General features: G+C 45.5%; 1 protein-coding gene across 5 annotated transcripts in view; it reads right to left on the bottom strand.

Annotated features, from left to right (window-relative positions):
• Positions 1-25,155, bottom strand: part of LOC125413646 ((E2-independent) E3 ubiquitin-conjugating enzyme FATS) — an 87,969-nt gene that overhangs the window by 14,358 nt on the left and 48,456 nt on the right. For 3 of the 5 annotated variants that reach the window (XM_087908322.1, XM_048455246.3, XM_087908323.1), the window contains exons 4-6: positions 16,625-16,912; positions 13,534-13,718; positions 11,289-11,466 (exon numbers count right to left, since the gene is read on the bottom strand). In XM_087908322.1, the coding sequence (XP_087764448.1) occupies positions 11,289-11,466; positions 13,534-13,718; positions 16,625-16,912 (651 nt within the window). Of the gene's footprint in view, positions 1-11,288; positions 11,467-11,888; positions 12,004-13,533; positions 13,719-16,624; positions 16,913-25,155 lie in introns of those variants that run through there. The other 2 variants (XM_087908325.1, XM_087908324.1) reach the window with 2 other exon arrangements.

The raw sequence follows: 25,155 nt of genomic DNA, 5'->3' as shown, positions 1-25,155 counted from the left end.
ATTGGTAGATACGATAAATCATTGAAAGGAGCCAGTTATTGCTGTACCCATTGATCAGTGTGTCACTCAACTGTCCCCAGACGAGCTGCTTCTGCAGTAGACGGAAATTAGCAGGGAGAGCCGCAGCTGGACAACAGGCAGAGGATAAACATGCTCACCTCTAAATGGGACAACTACTGCACACCTCCCCCTTCAGAGTCCAGCATCTGTGCAAAAGGGGACAGGAAGATGCTCAGAGCCAGAGACGTTGGACTGCTTTAAGGAAATAGTGGTTGTCAGACTCAACAGGGCAATGCACACATGAATTCATAGTTATTGTGACAGCATGCAACTGTACAGGCACAAACTTGGGGAGGCGGACATGAGGTCCGACCACTAGCTAATAAGCTATTGGTGTTTGCTGCTTGGAGAGGGAAAGTCAGTTTCTCCAATGGAGTGACATTTGATATTTCAACTACACTCCAACACAGGCCTCACCCCAAGTAGGAGTCAGCCAATACAAACTGAGACTTGGTTGGTTTAAAACACACACACACACACACACACACTCACATGCACACAACTTGGATGGGTAGGAAGGTGGGTAGGAGTTGGAAGGGTGATGAAAATGATCATTATGAAATTTTCAAAGAATAGATGGAAACGCTACTTAAAAAACAAAAAAGGCAGCCGGGCGGTGGTGGCGCAGGCCTTTAATCCCAGCACATTATTCCATCACTACAAAATATCATCAAGGAAAGGAAAACCACCAAGAAGGTAAAAAAAAAAAATTAAAGAAGAAAATAAAAAATGGCAGTAGGAAGTACAAAGTTCTTACTTTTCAACAATTATCTGGAGTGTAAATGAATTAAATTCTCTACCAAATGTCAGAGTCTGGTTTGGAGAGATGGCTCAGTATTTAAGAGCTCTGAATGTGTTTCCGGAGGACCAGGGTTCAACTTTTAACACCCACATACACGGAAGTTCATGATGATCTCTAACTCTAGCCCCAGGGGATCCAACTCCCTCTTCTGACCTCTGCAGGCACTATGTGTATGTGATAACATGCATACATCCAGGCAAAACATCCATATGCATAAAATAAGTGTGTGGGGGGGAGTCACAGAGTAAAAAGCACAGATGAAATAGTCAGGTGTAGTGCACAGGTCTGTGATCCTACTTGGGGAACAGAATCTGGAGCATTTCTAGTTCAATGTCAGCCTGGGGTATAGCAAGGCCTTCTCCCAGGTGAATAAACATTAAAATAGACATAAATATAAATAAATAAACACAAAGCAAAACAGACCTGTATATTGCTTGTGAGTACTTGCTCTAGTTTTAGTGGTACATAGACTAGAAGGATAGCAATAGGAAAGATGCTCTATGTAAAGGGGAACCCAAAGCAACCAAGAGAGGCTATTCTTAGATCAGGACAAATAGGCCAAGCTAAACATGGGGAGAGAGACAAAAAGGTTTATGTAAAGATGAGTTAATGATGCAATAAAGGGAAATACTACGAAAAATGGGAGGCAATTAATGAAGAGTATAAAACAGATATATATGCATGTGAGTGTGCGTGCGCGCACGCGTGTACACACACACACACACACACACACACACGCACGCATGCATGTGCACTCAACATAGGAATACCTAAATATACCAAGTAACAGGCCTGAAGAGAGTTACGCAATACTGGGGGACTATATACTATCTCACTTTCAATAATGGATTCTGTCAAAGGTCAGAAAATCAATGCAGAAACATTCAACCATTCAACTTTAGCTACCCTTTAAATCAAATGCACCTAACAGACATACATAGAACATTCTACCCTCAAAGGTTAAAAAAATGCATTCTTTTCTAAGAGAATGAAATACGTGCTTTGGGACATATCAGGTGTTCAGTCACAGATAGGCTAAAATTCTATAGTCATAGTAGTATAAAGTGAAATCAGTTGTAGAAAAGTTCACAAATATGCGGAGATTAAATAAGATGCGTTAGCAAAACCAATGGGCCGAAGAGGAATGCAAAGGAGTGGAAGAGCTGACAATACAACAGGATTTGGCAAAAGCAACCCTGAGAGGGAAGTTCAGATGCCTACACTCATGAAAATTTCACAAGATGTAACATACTACCCAAAGAATGAAATTAAGAACAGACTAAGGCCACAGTTAGAAGGAGGAGGAATTGACAGCAATGAAAGCAGAAACACGTGAAATAAAGATTGGAAAAACACAAATGATTGAAATAGTGAAGGGCTGGGTTTGAGAGCTGATGAGATTGCTCAGCAGGCAAGGGTGCTCGCCAGAAAGCCCGATTTCCATTGCTAGAACCATGCAGAGGTAGGAAGGTGAATGGATTTCCAGAGTTCTCATCTTACCCCCACATGCATGCAGAGGCTAGCGTGCACACACACAAACACACACACAGAATATTAATTTCAAAATGTGAGTTGGGTTTGAAAAGATAAAGAAAATTGACAAACCTTTACATTAAGAAGGAAAACACTCAAAGGAACAAAATTAGAAATTAGGGGAGACGTTGCAACTGATACCACAGAAATACAAAAGGACCCTGAAAGACAGCTGTGTACAATTATATCTGCAACTCAGATAACCTTGAAGAAGGGTATAAATTCCTGAGAAGACAAAATCTACCAAGAATAAGTCTAGAAAAAAGAGAAAATCAATCAGGGCAGGCTAATCGCAAGTGAAGACATTCAAATAGAAACTTAAATAAAAAAAAAAACCCCACCAAGGAGAAACCTGAAGGCTTCATTGTTGGCTTCAACCTAAGAGCTCAGTGGAATCCAATAAAGGTTCCTGGGTACTTGCAGACAACCGAAAAGAGAATTCTTTCAAATTAATTTTAAGTGGTTGTGTTACCTTAGCATCCAATCTAGACAAACGTACTTGAGTGATGGACTTGGTGGCAAAAATCTTTGATAAACAATGAGTAAGATGAACTCAGTATCACTCAGTGATTTAAAGGCTTGTTCACCTGTCAAGGATGATTGTTCCCTCGTGTGTGTGTGTGTGTGTGTGTGTGTGTGTGTGTGTGTGTTTGTATGTGTTGCACACTATTAATAGAACCAAAGAGAAAAACCATTACTTGACAACTCTCAACATTCCATAATAATAAAAAACAAAACCAAACTAAACGTATTAAGATATTAAGTAGGGGCTGAGGAGATGGCTCAGTGGTTAAGAGCACTGGCTGCTCTTCCAGAGGTCCTGAGTTCAATTCCCAGCAACCACATGGTGGCTCACAACCATCTACAATAAGATCTGGTGCCCTCCTGGCGTGCGGGCATACATGGAGGCAGAATGTTGTATACATAATAATTAAATAAATCTTTAAAAAAAAGATATTAAGTAAAGAGAGAATATACTTCAGCATACTTCGGGGCACAGATGACAAAGTGAACACCACAATGAACACCACACAAACGTGGTAGTTTTCCCACTAAGATCAAGAACAAAGCAAGGATGGCCACTGTCGCCACTTTCATTTGTCTGTAGAACTAGACGAGGGGCATTCAGAAGGGAGATTATCTTTGTATGAAGAAGACATGACCTTATCATGGAGGAATTCCTAAAGATAGTCGCTAAAACTGCTGGAATAAGAACCGGATTCAGCACATACATAATCATTGTTTCCATATGCTATCAATGAAATAGATGGAAAAGTAATCAACCCATATTAATAGCTTCACCAAAAATGAAAATAAGAATAAATTTAAGTAGGTTAGCAAAGGTTTATAGTATAAAATGCTGAGGAATTGGAAATGATGCTAATAAGAGGAAATATAACCCCTCTCTCAAGAATTTAAAGAATATTGTTGAAATATCCTTACAACTCAAAATGATCTACACATCCAATGCAATGCCTATATGATTCCCAAGATGACATTTTTCACAAAACAAAAAAAAATTCACATGAATCCACAAAAATCCCTAACTAGGCAAAGGCACCTCAAGTAAAGACCCCACTAGAGGCACCATGCTACCTGACTTTACTATCTACCATAAAGCAATAGTAATCAAACAGCAGGACTACAGCCTAGAACCAGGATACAGACTGCAGAACAGAACAGAGAACACAGAAATGACTCCGCATATGTTCAACCGATCTCTGACAAAAATCACTGAAAACACACAGTGAACAAAGGACAGTCCCTTCAACCAATGGTGTTGCGATACACAGTATAAAAAATGAACCCTTATCTCCCACCATCAATTCAAAATGGACTGAAGACTTAAGGGTAGGACCTTGAAGAGTAAAACCACTTTAAGAAAACATTTGGAAAGGGCTCCATGACACTGTTCCGGACAATGTGTTTTTGAATTATGACTCCCAAAGCACAAGAACCAAAAGTTTGGCTAGAAGATTCTAATTAAAACATTCTGTGCATCCTAGAGAAAAATTAACCACATGAAGAGATAACCTGTAAGACAGGAAGAAATATTTGTAAACCATACATCTGATAAAAAGTTAATTTCTAAAATATATGAGGAAAATATTCCAAACAAATTCAAGAAAAGAACTTGACTATTCAAATGTATAAAAGATCTCAAAAGCCATTTCTCAAGTGGTCATTAGATGTATGGAAAAAATGCTCACAATATACAAGTACATGGCAATACAAACTGAGCCCACACCAAGACACCACTGATCTCTATTGGGATAGCTGCAGTGGGGAAGAAAGGAAGAACTACTCGAACTGCAGGAGAGGGGTGAAGAAGAGGGGCCCTTACACACTGCTGGTAGGAACTGACCCCTTAGAAACTAAATGAACTGTCTAAAGATGTGGCCCTCACACTGTGGGGTGTCTATTTCCTTGCATTTCAAAGGAGACCAAAGGGTATATAGAAAAGACATCTGCACTCCTGTGTTCTTGCTGCGTTGCTTGTAGTGATATATATATATATAATACATCATATGTTACATGCATAATATACAATTATACACAATGTATAATCTATAATACATATGATACGTAATATATAATGTATGTATATATAATCATGTATAATGTATATTTTACACACACACACACATATATATATATATAAAATGTTGTTTATAACAGCAATATATAATGAGCAGAGGACTCTGATGAAAATGAGTCCAGGGTAGAAGGGGATATGGCCTAAGTTTTATTTTTATTTTTGGAAGGATTTATTGTTTCAGCTTTTTTATTTTTATTTTTATTTTTTTTGTTTTTTAAAAAGAGAAAAAGTCATTACAAAATGGACAACCCTTCCGATAAATGAAATAAATAGGCTGGAGAAAGACAAACACAGCGGGGCTTCACAAAGGCACTTGCAGAAGCACAGACTAGAGTGGAGGTGGCAGGGGCTGGAGAAGAGGGTCTGGGAGAGGCTGGCCAAGGGGATAAAGGTTGGGTTATTAAAAGGAAGAATGTTCTGAAGACCTGCTTTACACCGAGGTGACCAGAGATTATCAGCAAGCATTCAACCTCAAGTTTTATTGAAACATCTTAATGGTTCTCACCACAAAAGAATAAGTAGGCGAGTGCTGGCTGTGTACATGACAGCCATCTTCTATTTTGTAGTACACTTCTTAATGAAGGGATAGTGCACAGCACAAGTTTGTATAATTTTTGCCAACAAAGCAAAGTAAAATTAAAACACAATACCTGTGCTCTTAAATGACAAGTTCAAACACAAGTCACACCCCTTGCCCTTAAGCCACTGCAGCCATTGCTAGTCAAATAGCAACTTTATCAACTTTATATTTGCTCAGATTCTAGGGCTCTCTATTTGTTTTCCCTCCTCTGCGAATCATAAGAAACGGAGACTTACAGACTATTGATAAACTTCATACACTATTTCCTTAGAGTTTCCACACAGTTTATTACTTAGCGGTCTTGTGGAGCCCAAAGGAAGTCATTTGGAAAACAAAACCTAGGCCATTGGGCAAATCACTTAGTAAGCCATTTTTCCTACCATTGGCAAACCAAAGCTCTGACTTTTTATTATTGTGATTGGAAATGACCTCATCCTGTAAATCTAATTCCCACCCTTCTTAAAAGCACAAAGCAATGCAGTAGGGCATCCCTTCACAGGGTCTGAAGTCTGCCCATGAAGGGCTCTGAATCAGGAGTCTTCAAGTAGCTCATGCTTCCTGTTTTTTTTTTTTTTCCTCTGTGAGCTGATAAAGGGAAATTTACTTTTCTCTGATAAGCACATTTTAAAATTCCTCTGAGGTTAACACTGGGAGAGCTGACCACAAATATTTCTTTCAATGTTTTATGGGAAACCATTCCTGGGATCAGATGGGGGCAGAAGTAAAGGATGCTGTGGTCCTGCTAGGCTGGCTGCAAGGGCTGTGGCAATCCCATCTGCTTCTATGGCTTATCTACTGAGTCACATCTCCCCCTGGATGCTCCGAGAATGCAAAGCAGCCAAGAACTGTCAACAATCTTCTGGGAAAGGAAATTTACAAGTGCCTTCTAGAGAATTCCATCCTTCTGCTGGCCCGTGATTTGAAAGGCTTGGCTCACCTTGGAAAGTGTGGATAATGAAATTCAGATTAAGTCCGTCTGATTCATGAGATCCAGCAGGGAGTCTTGGTGTGCCATGGGGCCACCCATGTTTCTTTCTGGTTGGGGACATTCCTACAGGACACCCACAGAGGATAATCCAAAGTGAGAAGGCATGGAGGGAGGAGATTTGGAGGTGTTTAAGAACTGAACAGCAATGGGGGCATAGAGGAAAGAGGGGCTTACGGAAGCAGATGCTTCTGGTGGGTTTTCTGCATGCCTAAAGGTCAGATACATAACCAAATTAGGAAGCGTCATGGAAGAAGGCCATGATAAGAGGTTGGAAAGGGGGCTAAAGTAGTAGCCAGGCCATGCAGGCAGGCTGTATGGTGCTCTGCCAGGCTGAGTCTGTAGCATTGAGGTAGCAATAGTAGCTCATCTTTGCAAAAGAGCTTAGTAGAGAAGCAAAACCGTTCATACACCAGCTTAGGGATCAAGGGGGAGATTTTAGGGGTAAGAGTATAAAGAAGCTGGATATGAGCTCAGGCGGAGTGCTGTGCTACCAAGAGAAGGGGCAGACCTGCTTCCAGCGACTGTTTTGTCATCTTCCAGGAGGGCAGAAGAATAGACAATGAGACTAACTAGGGAGAAGGTGGCAGAGATGTGGTGGGAGGGATCTGAACAGGATGGGGTGCTACCCAGGGAGAATCCGAGACTCCAGTGGAAGATGGTCAAGGCCAAGCATTGGGAGCTTTGGTGAGAGCAGGATGAAGCTGCGAATGTGTCAATAGAAAATGGTGAGGACCACCACCCACCTGTTCCAGGTACAAACCCTGCTAATCACAGCTGTCCGCGTGTCTATACTTGATGTTTCCCATATATATACAGTCAGGCTACTCTGCTTGGGGTTCTGTTTGAAAGGAAAAAGCAAAAGCTAATTCCAAAAACACTCAACCTTCAGGTCACGGCTAGCTTTTGCACAAGGCTCAGTCTACCTAAGATTCTACGCATGGCTCAATTCTACACATGGCAAAGAGCTGATGGGGAAGCCTTGCTTATAGTTCCAGGTGACCCCAGGGAATGGATACAGCACTGGCCTGGAAGGAAGACAGAAGCCCACAGGCTAGAGTATTTATCATCTCAGTTTTTCTTACACGGCTCAGTAATGGCCACCTGTTACGTTTCCACCTAAGAACCTTTCCTACCTCCTTACACCCCAGGACCTTCCCTAACCCCTGCCTTTACTGCTTCTGGCCCTCAGCCCCTCCGCACAGCAAGCTACTCCATCTTCTGACCCCTGCACAAGACCGAATTTAGTGGCTGTACCATTTAGCCTCTTTGCAGTCACTTTTCCTTGAACTGATTCCTGGCCCTCCCGTCTCCCTTAATCCTGTCTCCATAGCTACAATGAGCATCTCCCATTATCTCTCATTCTCGTGCTTTCCTCCCACCCACCCTGCACCAGAACCCACCTGCTTAGTGTCCATTCACCTCCAGGCAATGGGAAGCTCCCCACCAAGAGCTGGGGACTGGAGCCAGGAGTTTCTAAAGCTACTTCATGAGCCCTCTGTCACCCCCAACTGCTCATAAAACTTCCCCTGCCCTTCCAACAGAGACCCTTAGCCCTAATTAGCACTTACACCCACATATGTGTGCACATGTGCACGCACACACTTGCCGCAATCTGTCCGCAAGCCTCTGAGACTGCTTAGAACTTATCAGGCAACATGAAACAGCTGGCTCCTGGTCCCTTCTGTCATTGCTCCTGTAAACCCAGGGTCTTGCCTCTCTCCGTCTTGTCAAGTGCCAGAGCTCCCACCTGAAGCTCTCGGGTCTGTCCCTGAGCCAAGACTGCTTCTGATCAGAGGCAGCTACCCCGGCATGGAAAAGCAAACCTGAGCCTTCCTTCCACCAGACGTCTCAACGCTGCAGCCAGGGCTCATTCGCACACATGATTTATGAACTAATTTAGCATGTAAGGAAACATCTGCATTTTGCTTTTATCATCTTGCCAGCAGACAGGCTGAAGACAAGATGCATACTGTAGACTTGTTTAATGGGGCCTTAAACCTTCCCTCTCACTAGCCTGAGCTTACACAAGGCTCTGGTTTCAGGACTTGTCTGATCTGACCTAACACAAACAAACACAGAAATAAAGCTCTCCTCAACACGTCCGTACCACAGGGACAGTTGGAATGGCCGTAAAATCCATGCCGGTCAAGTCCCCCCAAGAGCATTCCAGTGGCCAGAACTGTCTTGGAATTTGGGGAATAAAAAGGTGACTGGTTATTTAATACTATGCATCCAGACTGGGCCCCTTTTATTATATACAGTTTAAAAATGTTCATTTAGAGTCACATGAACTTAGATTTGTTTGGGAAAAACATCAAAACTGACTAATGTTGCAATCCGAGTTGTACCCTCCCCCCACACATATACACAAAAAGATACATTCAAGTCCAAATTCCTAAAACTGTGACTGTGACCTTCTTTTGACCTTGTCACTGGAAATCTGGTCCTTGCAGATATAATCAAGTTAATATGTGGTCACACTGGATGGGTGGACTTCAGCTCAGTATGAGAAGAGGAAATTGGGTTCAAAGGCACACAGACATAGGAAGAAGGCCGTGTGAAGACAAAGGCAGGCAGCAGGGGACCAGGCATGAGCCAAGGAGCACCAGGGATGGCCAGAAGCCACCAAAGCTAGGACAGAGGATGTGGCGTGCTTTGCTCTGAGCCTTCAGACAGGACTGGCCCTGCAGGTGCCTTTATTTTGACCTCTGGTCCCCAGAACTCTCAAAGAATATATGTTCATGGCTTTAGGGATGTATATAACAATTTCTTACAGAATGGCAAGAAAGTAAGGTAGGTATATAAAAGCCATGTCCCCTCCCATATGGGAAGGGAAGGAACCCAAAGCCACACCTGCTATGGTTTGAATCTGTAGTATATCTTCCTGTGTGTGAAAGGCCCAGCCCCCAGCTTGGAGCTGCAGGAAGGCAGCACAGACTTTAAGGGATGGGGTAAAGTGGGCATTTTCAGGTCATTGGTGATGAGCCCTTGAAAGACACTGTGGGATCTTGGTCTCTTCTCTCCTTTGCTTCCTGGCTGCTGTGAGATGAGCACCTTTACTCCACTTTGTACATCTTCAACATAATGCGCTCCTGCCTTATCATAAGCCAAAAGGCAACGGTGCCTATTGATGATACTGAAACTTCAAAAACTGAGCCCGAATCAACCCTTTTCTCCTTGTAAGCTGATTTGTCTCAGGTATTTGTTATAGTGATGTAAAGTGAATGAATAAGCTCCCGACAACCACAGGTCTCTGCCGCTTCCTGCACACACTGAAGGCTGAAAATGGAGATCCTCCAGTGCCATCCTGTGTGTGTGTGTGTGTGTGCGTGTGTGTATGTGTGCTTGCTGTGATTATCAGGTGCTTGCTGTTGGTAGCCTAACACTTTGACCGAGTAAAATCTTTCGTGCTTTGTGTGTGTGAATGTGCCAAGGAGTTACTCCCACTGTGGCTGCCATTTGGTCTTCACAGCGCCTTGAGACAGCTGTGCCTGAAACAGTTGCTCTTTGTTGAGCTTGAGACTTAACAGTCCCCTAGAGAACACATCTAGACTAAGTCTGTGCCTGCACCTAGCTTGGAACACTAGCTAGACACCCAGGGTGCGGTGGGCCAGCCCTTTGCACATCTCTCTGGCTGTCTTTGTTTCTCATCATCCTGGAATGTGTCACGGGATGGAAGCATCAGGTAACCTGCTAAATCCCTTGCCTAACGACAATGCATTCAAGGGGCCTCTAGACAGTTCTCCTGAAGTGCTCTGGAGGGCGGGAAGAAGCCAGTCTACCCACAGACGAGTCTAATAGGAACCTATTACAGAGGGCCTCTCCTCTGTCTCCTGCATCTCCCTCCTCCTGAGAGCTTGGTAAAGTTGCTAAGCTGCACTTTATTGAAGATGGTTATTTCCCCCAGAGGACTTTTACTCAGAACCACACTCATGATTTCACCTCCCGGGGCCCAAAACATTTTCCTAGAGACCTCATTCCTGCATTCACAGCCATAAACCAAAGGCTTCTCCAAGCCTCCAGATTTTAAGATTTGGGTTGGCAGGCCCTTCGTAAGTGCTCTGATGTTTCAGTCTTTGCCTTCATCTCTTGTTATTCTTGCTAGCTCAAGGGCCTGTTTATGAGGTCCATGAAGAAGACTGAGGTCAGCCTTGCTCATAGTCATGTCCCCAGCCGCCCCCCCACACACACATAGTGCTGGCCCCAGTAAAGGTCCCTGCTAACTCCTGCTCTAAGGAGAGTGCCCAGCCTCTCAGGGTCAACTCGACCCTGGCCTTCGCAGTGCTGGGCAAGCTGGCCATCCTTCCTCTGAGCTCATAGCAGGAAGAGGTCTCAAGATGACAAATGTTGATGCAGACAAGCTGGAGTCAACTTCTCGCCCCAAGGTCTGTTTTGCAATCTATAAAGGGCAGAGGAGATCGCTCGCAAACATCCGTTTGGAGTCAAGAATTTGAACTTGCTATCCTGGCTCCTACAGTGATGTGGCTCCTTTCCCAGCTAAATGGCAAATCTGCGGCCCAAGTTATTTCTGCTGAGTTGCATGCCCATATGTAACCTCTCACAACGAGCTGGCTCCCCGAGAAGGCTTCAGGAAGCTGAGGTCTGCGCAGGCCAGTGGCATCATTCGAGAACATTGAGATCATTGTTTGAACCTTCGGGGCAGGCTCTAGGCCTGAGAATACTTGTCCCCCCTCTATTCAGGCCTCCTGAGCCACCTGCAGCTTACCGCTAAGAGGATGGGGAACGGTGAACTGCTTCTTGTGGGCACGGACAGGAAGTAGGCTCTGCTTCTGCCCCAGGTTTTCCTTTTGTTGGGCTTTCCTTTGCTGTACCATGTGCTTAAGTTTTTGCAGCCGTTCTTGCGAGCGAGAAATGAACTGAGGTCTACGGACTTCCAGCGCTTCCTAATTGGGACAAAGGACAGATTTTGTTTTTTCAGAGAAGGGAAACCAGGAAACGACACATCCATCCCATTTACTCAGCAGAAGCCAATCAAGAACACAACCCTCCACGGGCAAAAGCCACAGTGTAAATCCATGTCATCCTCCCCCCTCCACCATGACCATGTGTAAAGATGGTATGGGCACATTGATGACAAGCTGCTGGAGGTCAGTTCCAGCCAGCAGCACAGACCCCACTGCAGCAGGACCAAGCAATGACTAGCATTGAAGTCATTGACTACCAATAGCCAACATCTACCCACTTGTGAAGTCACGCTGCCAAACCACTCACTGCCGAGGAACCCAAATCTGAGGGTTCTGCAATTTGGCATTCTAAGAGAGATGGGTGGGATTGGAATGTAGGTACTAGAAAGTAAGTTGCATACTCATTTCTGCTGGGAGCAGGGGGGAGTCTTAAGGTAAGGAGCACATGCATGGTCCTCCTGGCATGGAAAATGGCTTTTCAGAAGTCCTATCTGTGGCTTGCGGGAACTGCTTCTCCTGGGTAGAAAAAGGTAGAAGTCTTTGCTAGACAGAGGGATTCTGTGAGCATCCCAGGAGAGATCAGAATCCCCTCCATCTCCACAGCGGTCTCTCCCTCTGTGCTCTTTGCACAAAGCTGCCATGGCAGGTGCTGGGGAAGTCACTTGTACCCGTTCTCTTTGTGAGTCCCCACATGGATTCTGGAAGCCAGTCATCTTTGTTCCTATTGGACAGACATAAGCAATGAGGCTCAGGGTAGCTTAGTGGACACTGTGCTGGTGCTCAGTAGTATACACCTCACACTTATCCCCTGCTGCCGTTCGTTGTACCAACTTCCGTGCCCTTGAATGTCTCTGCTCAAATTGTTCTATTAGAAAGCGTGCCAATGGCAGCCACTCCCAGTAGGTCCTACTGGGTCTTCAAGGCCAACCAGAGCATCGTGGTACCCTCAAAGTCTGCCTTGTGCAGGAGTGAGTCCCACTTGGCTATCTCTACGCAAGGCTGTAGAAGACGACACTGTCCTGGGTCTGCCTACAGCAGGGGCTCAGCACAGGCTCACTGGGTACGCTGCCAGGGTAGAAGTGCTCCTTGGTCCTAGTCCCCTTCCTTCTCACTGGGGGCTCAGAGAAGAACACACTCTGAGCTCCATCCGCATCATGCATGGGCCCCTGGCAGCTGCAGTGATCAAGGAGTCTCTTTGGCAATGCGAGCCATCGGCTACTGAGCGTCTGACTCACCAGTCACTAAATGTGCAGAAGCTTTGGGGAAGGGTCAAGGCTGGAGATAAAGACCCTGAGAAGGGTTTGCTGGCCCAAGTGCTGCTTCACTGTCCGTGCCTCTGCAGACATCTTAGTGGTTCAGGATTTGCGGACTACCCTAGATGTTTATCGCAGGCTCATCGAGGTTCAGGGCTGCAGCAGTGAGCCAGTGGAGTTTTCTTCTCATCCAGGGAGAGGTGCACCCCACAGCCAGGGCTTCCCCCAAAAGTACATCTGGCTATGCAGAATGCTAGTGGTTGCAATTTTCTCTGAGGCCATCTGCCCTCTTAAATGACATACCTTTAATCAATATATATATATATATATATATATATATATATATATATATGTTACTTCTATACTCAGAGGAGGAACTAAAAGAAAAAATTTTTATGTCTTTCAACTCATGGCTGCATGATTTGGGAATCTTTTAAAGACTGTGCACCCTCACCTGACTATGGGGTATATAGGGACTCTCATCTGATAGGGATCTTTTGAAAATCAAATATGAAGTGAGCCATGTGACCTCCAGGCAGTCTTTTCTTGCTATGGTCATGATCGCTGGTACCCATAATTCCTCATTCTTACCTGGCAGGGTCACCTGTGTTGCTGTCACCAGGAGGCAATCAGCAGAAGAGAGGTGACAAAGGGTTAGGGAGGAGCCAGTGACACAGACAGAGAGACTTGCAGTCACAGGCAGAAATGAGGCCAGACGCAGGCCACACTCCCAGGAGAAGTCTCCGCTGGGATGGAGTCCAGCAGGATGGGGAGGAGCTGATGGCTTTTTTACCTGCAAGGTCATGGAGCTTGCCAGCAGGTGCCGAGGCTCAGAACTACCTTCCAGCGGGTCAGAGCTCCCTGGTTCCTCTGCGGCTGTTGGAGAGGGCATTGCTGGTGAGGGCCCAGGAGTGGCAAGGAGGTCCTCCTGCTTCTTGCATTTCTTTAGTTTTACAACCAAGTCGCAGCAGGTGTAATCTAGGAAGGCAGATTTACAGCCCATTTAGAGGGCACCCAGCGGCTCTCCCGCCCAGCTCCCAGACACAAGAAGAAGACACACAAGACAGTTTGGAAAACAGAGATGCCAGTGAGTTATTAATGGACCTTGTTAAGCTCATGGGATCCGTCTCATCTCAGACCTTCACGGCTGCCCTTGTCACCGTGGCAGTCAGCCCTAGTCCACGACTGGCTAGTTAGGCCAGGGAGGTGTTTCTTAGATTGCAGTGTTCAGAATGCCTTTGCTCAGGATGAGAGGAGACTATTTTAGTCTGGATTTCATGTTAAGCGTGTAATTATTACAGTTCACTTGTTTCAAGACAGCATATTAATCTGTCTTGTATTTGCCACGCTAATGATATAATGACCAGGGGATGGTGCTCAATTATGCAGCCCTCCCCTTAATTTGCTAGAGTCGACCACTGGCTTCACATAAGTAATCAGGGGTTTCTCTCTCAAAGTTGGTGGGGCCCTTTCCTGGGGCCATTTTAGTTTCTTCTTGTGGAAAGAGTCAGAATATGAGTTGACCCCTTAGCAGCCCAGGCGAGGCCATTTCTAGGGTGAGTAGAATAGAATTAATAGCTGCCCCAGGTTACTTCCTAACTAAGCCTTGATGGCAAATGCAAAGATAGGTCCTTCTATCACCTTAGTCCGCCCTCCCCCTCTGAACTCCTGAACTCTCCACCGCACCTTCTCCGCCCCAGCCTCACCTAACTCCCTCTCCACCGCACCTTCTCCGCCCCAGCCTCACCTAACTCCCTCTCCACCGCACCTTCTCTGTCCCAGCCTCACCTAACTCCTTCTTTGTCCCAACCCAGCATCTTCTTGCCCCAAATGGCCTCTGATCTCCACTAAGTGCCTTTGGTTCTGCTGCCTCATGAATCCCCATCTCCAGGCTGAGTGCTGACTATCAGGGCCCTTTCTTCCCTTCTTAAGACAGGATGCAATCCTGCTGCCTACATTCTGCTGCCTAATCATAAGGTGGGGTTTGGGATCATGTCTTAACCGCACTGTACCATCTAATACTTAATTTACATGTATTCACAGCACCAGGGATAGGGCCAGGAAAGGGGTGGTTCTTCTGGGAGAGGCAAGGCGGCTAGGAGGAGGCTTTCCTGGACACCAGAGACATTTCATCCACACCCCTCCTATCATTGCTTATAGATGTATTCTCTCTGGCTGGATCCTTCTCTACTCAGCTTCCCTACCCCTTCCTGCCCCCAGATGACCCAGGCTCCCTTGACTCTCACTCCACCCATGTCACGTGATTCTCTGCCAATATCACATTGCTTAGTTCAGGTTGTCCTCCCAGCCTTCAAGCACTTTCTCTTGTTCCTTCTAGAGGATTCCCTCACTGTCCCACTTTTTCCTTAAGCCTAATCAGTAGCCCAGATGACCTCAAGTCTAGTGACTAGCCAGCACTCTCTCTCCCAAAATGAGTCCCCTTCTCTAGCGCACTGTTCCTGTGTCTCCCTGTGAACACCTCTTCCCCAGCTCAAAGAGAAGCCAGGGTCTTTGCATCGTTTTCCTTCTTCATCCTCATGTGAAAAATGGTGACTCTGGGGCTGGTCTGGGCATGCTGTCTCCTCAAAGCTCATGACATCTGTTCCCAGATCCAGAACGTCTCCACTCCTGTGGCCTCTCCTACCTTAGAAAACTTCCTTTCTCTTTCCTGCTTGCTTCTCAGTCCCAGCCTGGCCCCTCTCTTATCTGTCCACATGCAGCTCATGGGACAGTCACCTGGAATATAAATCCCACTGAGATTCTTTTCTTTCAAAGTCTTGGCCTTGCCTGCAGTCCAGAATCTTGCAGTGGGTATAGAGGCTGCCTCTTCCAACTTAAACCTCAGGGTCCTTGAAGAATCAGACGTCCCTGGTTCTGGTGTTGGCCTCCTGGGCCACTCGCGATTCTCCAAAGCAGCCCAGGCCTCCCTGGAGCTCTGGTTATGTGCACTTTCCCCTCCACCCCTCTGTGTGTCTTTTCCTGCAGTCTCATCTTAAGACTCTAATGACATTAGAGGGCACCTCTGCCCTGACGATCTCTGAGTGTGGGCATTCTCAGGTTCCACAGTATGCAACATACACGGTGCCTTCTGCACTGCGGAGAGCATTGATCTCAGCACCCAGCACATGACAGGTGTTTAATAATTGCTTCTGCAACCGATTGATGGTTCCAAACATAAGAATCAACTCCCAGTAACATTACTTTGGCCAATAACCATAATCACTTTAACTTTTATCACTCCAAACCATATGATTTCATATGTGTCCTTCTGTCTTGTTCCAAGTTCTTTAAAAAGAATCTTCAGAGCAATCGGAAGTCCAGATTCTCTCCTGATGGTACTAGGGACCAGAGTCCATTCTCTGTCATGTCCTTCTGTCTTTTCACATAGAACTGTTCACTACAGCACTTAGGAGTGGTCAGTAGTTTAACCTACAGGGATAGAATTCCTGTGTCCAACTTGATTATTTCCTCTGTGGGAAATGGAGATGGGCTGCTTGCCTGTGTACACTGTGGGACCCAAGGAGGTCATGTTAAGTGGTAGTTATGTGTCGGGGACTGTACCCCTTAGTTATTATCCATGTCAGACAGTTACTGGGGGTCTGGGCGGCTGGGGGGGGGCATGCTACATTCATGGCAGCTGCTCCAGCTCCCCAGATCTTCCAAAGCTCAGTCACAGAGTCTGCTGTGTTCCTGGCAGTCTTCTGAGCCTAAGCTGGCACTGGCACTGGCACTGGGTCTTATGCACTATGTCTACTGTTAGTCCTGCTCCTTCTCCCTGTGCCCACCAACACTACTATAATGCCAGCTGTGTGAACCATCCCAGAAAGGCACTGAGCTATTTTCTTTATGTGCACCAAGAAAGCCAGGGTACCATTACTTCTTACCTTTGGGGAACTCTTTCTCTATCTGAGCAGTATCATCTTCCTGAGGAGAGGCACATGTGACTTGTAAAGGGCAAAGAAACACAGACAAAGGGACTCTGGTTGTCAGGAAGTACGGGTGTTGTCTCTCTTGGGACTCAGAAAAGATGCTAGACTGCCCATCATTGCTTGGTGAACTGTCTCCATCAAAAGGGAAGTGTTTAATGGGCTTCTGTCCCACTGGGGAAGGAGGAAGAGTTCCTTGTGCTTCTTCTTGTTGCTCCTTGCTGTTTCCAGAAAATTCTTTTGTTTCTATTCAAAATAAAATGAGAGTTGACCCAAAACATCTGATGATGCTGCCTCTCAGGTGCCTAATGGCTACCCCATTGCTCTTCTGGCTAGTGGGCTACAGCAGGGCTTCAGGGAACAGTGAATAGTTAGTATAGCTACGTGGTTGGTATTAGCAAACTTTCAACGTGTGGTCAGCATCCTTAACTCTGAACTGTAGTTTAGGAGCTCTATTTGTATACAGTGTTACCATGAATTTGACTTCATTTGCATATACTGTTACTATGTATTAGTGACAAAGGGACTGTGCCTAGTGCTGCCCTTGGGAAGTCCTATTATCCTTCCTATCATTCTCAGCAGAGCAAGGGATGGGGCATCTTAAATTTGGGCTTGACCCATGGTACCTGAGTTCAAATCCCAGCTCTACCACTTAAACTCACCGCCTCTTCTATAAAATCTGGGTGAGATGATAATAGAATGAGTGACTACTAGATAATATACATTTACTCTATCATTGGGTCTTACATATCAGATATAGAATTAGAATATATACTATAGAATCCAAGTATTTAATTATATCTACTATACCCATAACATTATTTATGTAAATATCAAATATTAAAACAGGTAACAAGAAAATAGTCATGCATAGAGCACCTGATACACACTAGGCATAGCTTTATTCCTCTTATTACAGATACTGATGTCAATCTATGTGTTACAGAGAGTGCAGATGCGGCAAGCAGGGCACCATGCCTTTGTCAAGCTCTGAGGAAGAGATGGATCTATAGATCTGTTGCCCATGCTGTTCCTACAGTGTGACATCCAATTCTCCAAACACCCTTGTCCACCAACCAGGGACCAGGGAAAGAAGTTTTATGCATCTGTGATTTGCAGCAGCTTAAAGAGACAGGTGTTGCTGAGTAAATGGGCACTCGCCTTGAAACTACGTTGTTAAGCAGATAAAGAAAAATGAGGCTTCCTCATAGCAAATGCTTCTTTGCATGGGATACCTCTGGAGAGATACAATGACCAGGAAAAACCACAATGAAGGCCAAGAGTGGGAATGGAGAAAACACTCTCTCTCTGATGTCTATTTAATAGGCTTAGATATAAAATATAAACTTTCTAAATGTTCAGTAAGTTTTTTTAAAAAGATGCCTGCTTTAAATAGAACCGTGACTCTTCTTGAGTTACCATCACCCCACACGGATGTACCAACAGGGAACAGCTCCACTGGAGGTGGGAGTAACTGCGGTAAATGAAACAGGTCCTTAGATGATTATGTGGTAGGGCAGGGGACAATAGTGGCTGTCCCCTGAGTAATGAAAGTTAGGAGAGTCACAACTCTGCTTTCTCAAGTGTGTCCTATATAAGAAAGAATGGGCCCATGGCAGTGCTCTGAGGATGTCACTGGTGACCTGCCAACAACGTCCCGGTTTCTACAGCATGCTTTCCCCTGTGTATCTGAGAACTGCTGATAGTAGGTAAAGCTGGGTCATAGAGCTCATTGTGAAAAGCAGCAACATTAGGGCATAGGGTCCCTCAAAATCACCTTTATGAATTTGGGGTCCAGCCCAGAGAAGTCGAGTTGGCTGTTTTCGATTCCTGTTCACTATGAGGGTGAACCTGTGTTCTGTGCAAAACACAGAAATTGTTCCTACTGATCTCAGGGCGAAGTGTTGAATGTGTGGCAGCTGCTAGACCTTGTTTCTGGAGTGCAGACATCCCCGCATACAACAAAGCTGCATTTTGCTAAATGGTATGGAAACATGTTTATAAACCTTTCCTCCAAAAAGCACCAATTATGTTTAATTATAAAATACCGTAGGCAGAAAATAGCCTATAACAGTCAGCCTTCCTACATGGCTTCCTTTCATTAGAGACTCTGAGAAAAATACACAAAAACAAACTAATTATCAGGGATACAGTCTCTGCCTGCCTGCTGACAAAGACCATCCACATCTGAATCAATGCATTTACTTACAGACTTATGGAGTGTAATGGGTCAATATTCCCATCCATCTAGCATCTGCCTTTCCCAGTCCCTCTCTTTTCCATTTTGTCTGTCTGTCTGTCTGTCTAGATGGTCTAATGTAATTAGTGTGAGTTAAATGTTTCATTTGTGACTTGAAAGGGTTAAAACAACTCCAGAGAGCAGAATACAACTTCTATTTTGGGTAACTTCTTAACCATGTATCTTTTGTGATTTCTGTGGGTACCCTGCTGATAGTGTCTATTTTGTGAATTCTGAAACATGACCTTGAAAGTAGGGAGAAGGGCCCCGAAGTATTTATGTGTTGGGGCAGGGAAAAAAAAAAAGACTGGGTACCACTGGAACAAAGAAAGTTAGGTGATTCACATTCTGTTTCCTCAAATATCTACTGTGCAAGAAAGACTGAAGCCACAGCACAGGCCTACACAGGCAGGCAGTACATATAGTCTTTTGTACCATACTCTGGGGAGGTTGGAGTTTCAGGTTCTTCAATCACACCCGATATTCATTTTCTTGTAGTTTTGACTAAAGACCTATGGAAACAAGGGTTTATTCTGTTTGTTTTATGGTTTGAGGGGCATCACAGTGGGGAAGCATCATGCTGGGGCTCAGTTGGTGTTAGACCATAGGAGTTTGGGAAGCAACTTCTTCCTACTTCCCCTGACTAGGAGTAGCGAGAACTTCAGCCCAAAACCAAGCAACATTTAGATCTTGTGCCCAACCTCTATGACCCTGTATATGTCAGCGAATCCTTATGTCCTAAAGCTTTTGCAGTCTTCCCCCAATAGCGCCCCCACCTGGGGACCAGCTGCTCTAACCGAGAAGCCTGTCAGGGACATTTTGGCCATGACTCTCTCGAGTTGGTACCTCACTACTGCAAGCTCTACTGTTGTAAGGGAACCTGAGAAGGCAGCATCTATGCCAGGTCTTGTGATTTTTGTATTCTTCCTGAGTCTATATATGGAAAGGCTTTGGAAGTACACATTTCCTTCAAACAGAGCACCACCAGAATCCTTTCACGGTCTTGCTTGGTACGCTGGGGCTCCATTCTCCAGGCAACCTGCCTGCCCTCAATTCTGTTGAGCTGGGTACGGGAAAGCACACAGACACAAACAGAAGATTTTGCCCAGCAGTAACAAATCTGCTTCTATTGATGTTATATCCTTGTCTGGGAAGGGTACTGGACTGTCATGCAGGATCCACTTATACCTTTATCAATCTCACTGTACCCAAATTCTGCACACCACACACAAAGCCACTGTCATTTCACTGTGTCTGTTATGCAAAAGCTTCCAGGAGGGAGTTCAGCGGAGTGGCTTGGCCAGAAGCTCTAGGCAAGTTAGCAGCAACTCATGTCCTAAGCACACAGGGCTAACCAGGCAGGGTTGCTGTGTGGCCGGCCAGGCCTGCCAGCTAGTGGCTATGCAGTTGGTAGTGTATGCTGCTCCATAATTCTGGCTCCTGACCCACCCATGTTTAGCAGCAGACCTTAAGATATAACAGGGAACTCTGAAGCAAACCAGGGCCCTCAATAGGAGGAGCCTAGTGGAAATAGGATAGGAAGGACCTCAGCAATAGAGCATCCAGATCTGCTGAGAAGGGACTTATGTGGCCAGGCTTGGGCACTACTGACTTACACAGGTTCTCAGTACAGCAGGAGAACAGGGAGGGCATTTCTCTGGATATTTTACATCCAGGGGCCATAACATACCACCATGCACATTGACTTGATAAAGAAAGCCACTCTTACATGCTTTCCAGTATTCAGGAGATCATAGATCTTGGAGCTGTAATGACTGAGGTGCTCTGGATCACAGCAGACAGGGACAAAGTGCCTAACCGCAACCACTTACAAAGACCCACACAACACTAGGTCTCTGCCAACCAGGTGTCCAAGGCAGAAAGTGATATCCAGGAGAAGTGGACTCAAGAGCCCACAAGGGACAGTTGCAGGAATAGCCCACAGTGCAAGTCAGGTCTCACATGCAGAACTCATGTGTTTTGGTCTTTGATACATGCACTAGATTAAATCTTGTTAGGAGGTTGAGAGACTGGAGATGAACTTTCAGCTCTCTAGAACACTCATCCTGGGAGACATCATATTTGGGACTCAGAGCACATCTTCCCACCTCCTTAAAACAGACTATATAGGTTCTTAACCTACCAGAGGGACTCCAGGGAGGGAAGCAGGCCCTTTTAAGTCTAACCCATGAGTTTTCTTCTTATTTGCATCCAGTGGTCATGAACTCCCCCAAAATCCAGGTCATTGTCCAACTGCCTCCATCTTAGACATACAGCAGCTGAAGCTTGCGATGATGTCTCTGGACCATCAGCGTAAACATCAGTTTCAAAATTCAACTGCAAGGGATGTGTCATCTCAGGGCATCCTGAAGGTCCTAACACTCTGCTGTTACTCTAAGTGGTCCCTGACTACCCTTGACCTCCTATTCCCTGTTGCCATTACACCTCTGTGTGTGTATTAGCTGGAGTGGTCTGAATCAGTGAACCCCATAACCACAGCATCTAACTGGGAACCAGGTAAGTGAACCTGGGAAGAGTGGGTGCTCAGCCAGATAGACGGCCATTAGAAATACAGACGCAGGTCCTGCAGGGAGGACTCAAGCTTGCTCATGGGACTTTGCAGTCTCCTCTCTTGGCACTGGGATATGAGAAGAGACTGATGCAGAGTAACAGGAGGGGCAGGCTTTTGCACAAGGCATGCTAACACCTCCAAGGAGGAAGGAAGGAAAGATGGATGGTGGTTTACTAAATGTCCAACTTCCCCAGCAGGTAGATTTGCTTTATTCTTTCCCTTTATGCTGTCCATTACAATGCAAGGAGGTTGAAGCAAAAGAAAGTAGAACTAGTCTGTGGCTGCCAAGAAACAAGGGCGAAATAAAACATGGAATGAGCTCTTTCCATGAGGATGGCTGGTGGGGATTCCCTCTTCTTTCTTCCGCCCCAGGCTCCAGCCTTTGGCTGTAGGTTGAAGGGTCTCCCTGTGGCAGTGCTGCAGGCTTCTGTTTACAAACAGACAATAATCACTTCCATGTATTTCTGCTCAGTCTCTACAGAACTTGTACAACATCCCAATGAAGAGGGAGGGAAGGAGAAGAGCAAGGAGGCAGAGAGGAAGTGGAGTAACAGCTTCCTCCTGCCTGAGAGGCAGGGGAGTGTTAAGTGGCATCACCAGAACCCACGTAAATGCTGGTGGGGTGCTGCAGCCAGCCTGAGATTCTAACATTTGGGAGGCAAAGATGGGGGATCCCCGAAGCAAGCTGGATAGCTAGGTACACTGAATTGAGAAGGTCTGGGTTCAATAAGAGACACCCTCCCCGTAAGCAAAACGGGGAGCAACTGACGAAGGCACCCTCATCAACTACTAGCTCCTACACACATACATACAAATGCACTGCATATATAAACATGCATACACATGTGTATACACATGCCACACACATGAGAAAGAAGGGGTGCTGGGATTGGGGGGCATGCAGAGGTGATGCACATTAAAGAGTACTTCCCCTGCAGGAACTAGGCTTTATGGAGATGCCAGCTCTGCCCTAGACACAAAACGGCTTTCTTCTATTCGTGCAGATATCCACAGCTTTTCTTTCTAAAGGACTAGGTGAAGGGAGGAGGGACCAATGACCAGAAAAGGCAGACTTGTAAAAGGATTTGTGTTCACTGGTGATTGCAGAAAGAGCCTGCTTCCTGTGGAAGTCAGGGTGGGTGGCAGGGAAGTGAGAGATGCTGTGGAGACGTCACTGTGGTGTTTGGACACAAACATGAAAGTCCAGGAATAGGAAGTCCTCTGCATTGAAATAAAGAGGGAGAAAGAAACCTGATGTGCTCACTGGTACTATTCGAAGGTTAAGTTTCACACTATGTGGAGAACTGTGTATGCAATTCTCACTTACCATAAGACACCTACACTTAGTAATCGCGGCAAAACAGTAATGCATATTTCCCCCAGAGAGCAACCAGAAAAAGTACTGCATCTCCCAGCATATCGCAGTCCTAGAGGTTTGTGAGATTAATGATAAAAAGTCTAAGCAAAATGTATACAGGAGGCAGAAGCTGTAATTCAGACTTATGCCTGTGTGTGCACACCCCTCTCGACAACAAGAACATCGTACTGCATTGCAAGCGCCATCAAGGAACATAGGTTCATCAGATCAGGTTCTGTGATTCCCCTCAGCTGCCATCTCCAGAGCATCTGTCTTTCTGCAGGCCTCATCCCAAAGCACGACTCCTCCGATCCAGAAGCATGTAAAACAAACATTTTCAGCATCTCCCAGAACTTGGTCACATCTGAAGAGGTATCTTTACGTCTCACTAAAATCTCTTCCCATTAAACTAGCTTTTCCTCAGCTTAAAAAAAAAATGCCACAAATGCTGACTGCCAAAATCTGAAATTTAGAAAAGTATTTAAAAATTAAAATACCGGGCCACGGGTGTGGCTCAGAAGCAGAGCTATTGCCTAGCATACCCGAAGCCCTGGATTCTACCTCTATCTTTCCAAAGCTGTAAAACCTGACTTTCAGAGCCTCTCTGATGAAATGTCTCTAGTGGCTGTGTAGGAAGGGAGGGCCTTTCTCCTGGGCGTTGAATGTGACCCTGCCATTCATTTCTTTCCCTGTCAAGCTAGATGTACTATGGAGTTACAGTCATGCTTAGGGTTAAGGTCTGGGTACTGCTACTGTCAATCTCTTTGTGTTTAGAACAACATTATGGCACTATCAGCATGTTACTTCTCAAAGCCTACACGTCACTGATGAATACAAGCCCCTGTCACATCATGACGCCACCTATATTAGCAAAACCAAGGCTCTGGGAGCTGGAGAGATGGCTCAGTGGTTAAGAGCATTGCCTGCTCTTCCAAAGGTCCTGAGTTCAATTCCTGGCAACCACATGGTGGCTCACAACCATCTGTAATGAGGTCTGGTGCCCTCTTCTGGCCTGCAGGCATACATGCAGAAAGAATATTGTATACATAATAAATAAATAAATATTAAAAAACACCAAGGCTCTGGTCTGGAAGTTGTTTTCTGTCAAGAATTTGAACACTTCCTCCATGTCCTACTTTTATGGAATTAAAAAGCCAATGGGCAAACGAATGCATATGGCTAGGACTTAACGATAGTATGGAGGGAAAAAGAACTCGGCTCTCGAGGAACTGAAGTAAGAGAACCTTCAGTCTTGCCTCAAGATCATGGGGCTTAGTCAGAAACTGCCCAGTTTTGTGCTGAGCGATGAGGAGAATAGAAATGGCTAAACACATGATGAGAAACGCTAAATACACATGGCCAAGATGGGGCCTAAACCTGTGACATAGAAAACAAAGGATTTCATCATGCTTTGATGGCTCTAAGGACAGACCCCACCATCTAGGACAGTTCTCCACTAAGATCTTATTACTTGTGGCACTCTGTAGAGCTGGGACTAGGAAAGACACAAGGAGGAGAACCTTGCATATCATGCTAACCTTCTACTCCCCTCCCACTCCTTCCCCCATTCTTCCTTCTAACCAGTAAGACCCATCTCCCCTATTGAGAGTAAAAATACTTCTGAGGAGCCCATGTCAGAAGAAGCAGCAGATTCAAAGGTTAGAGGATTCCCACGGGAAAGGCTGTGGGCTTCTTGGTTCTGCTTGGGGCAAACAGACTTGCTTCTGGAGCGGTCAGAGACTTTCCCCAGGGTCCCTGCAGCTTTCTAGTTCTATCACGTGGTTCACGTGCCTCAATCATGTCAACCCAGCCCAGCTGGAAGCACGTTCTCCACATGTAGCCTCTCCGAAGAATACCCTGCCATTTGAAGGCTATTTTTGACAGTCGGAATTGAAGAAGATCCCAAGAGCCACCATGGAGAAGCACATGGCATGTGAAAAGAGAAACCAGGAAAAGTCAAGCCCCCAGAAGGAAGCGGAATCAGCAAGGCTGGCTGGATCCCTCGGCCTTCTTCTCCTGAGACTTTCAGACTCGGGCACTTAACATCCTGACGTTTCCTTCTCTTCCCCCAAAGGAGCATCACGTCCAATGACATGAGCAGGTGGCGGCTCACCAAAGCTCTGCCTTCTGATCCCTTTCATATTGTGGAGAATTCCTGGGTTATTATTTATTTCTCTCCACTAAGGAGGTTCTGCAGGAAACAGAATAGTCTATGACTTCACTCAGGAGACCACTTAGGCGGGGAAAACTAGAAATGTCTTTAACCGGTTCCTAAAAGCCACTGCCTTGTGAAAATATTTCCCATATACCTCAGAAAGGGA

Source organism: Myodes glareolus, chromosome 7 (assembly GCF_982192425.1).
Source record: "Myodes glareolus chromosome 7, mMyoGla1.1, whole genome shotgun sequence".
NCBI lineage: Eukaryota > Metazoa > Chordata > Mammalia > Rodentia > Cricetidae > Myodes > Myodes glareolus.
The sequence above is the reverse complement of the archived record's forward strand: the minus strand, read 5'-3'. Positions and strand labels throughout refer to the sequence as shown.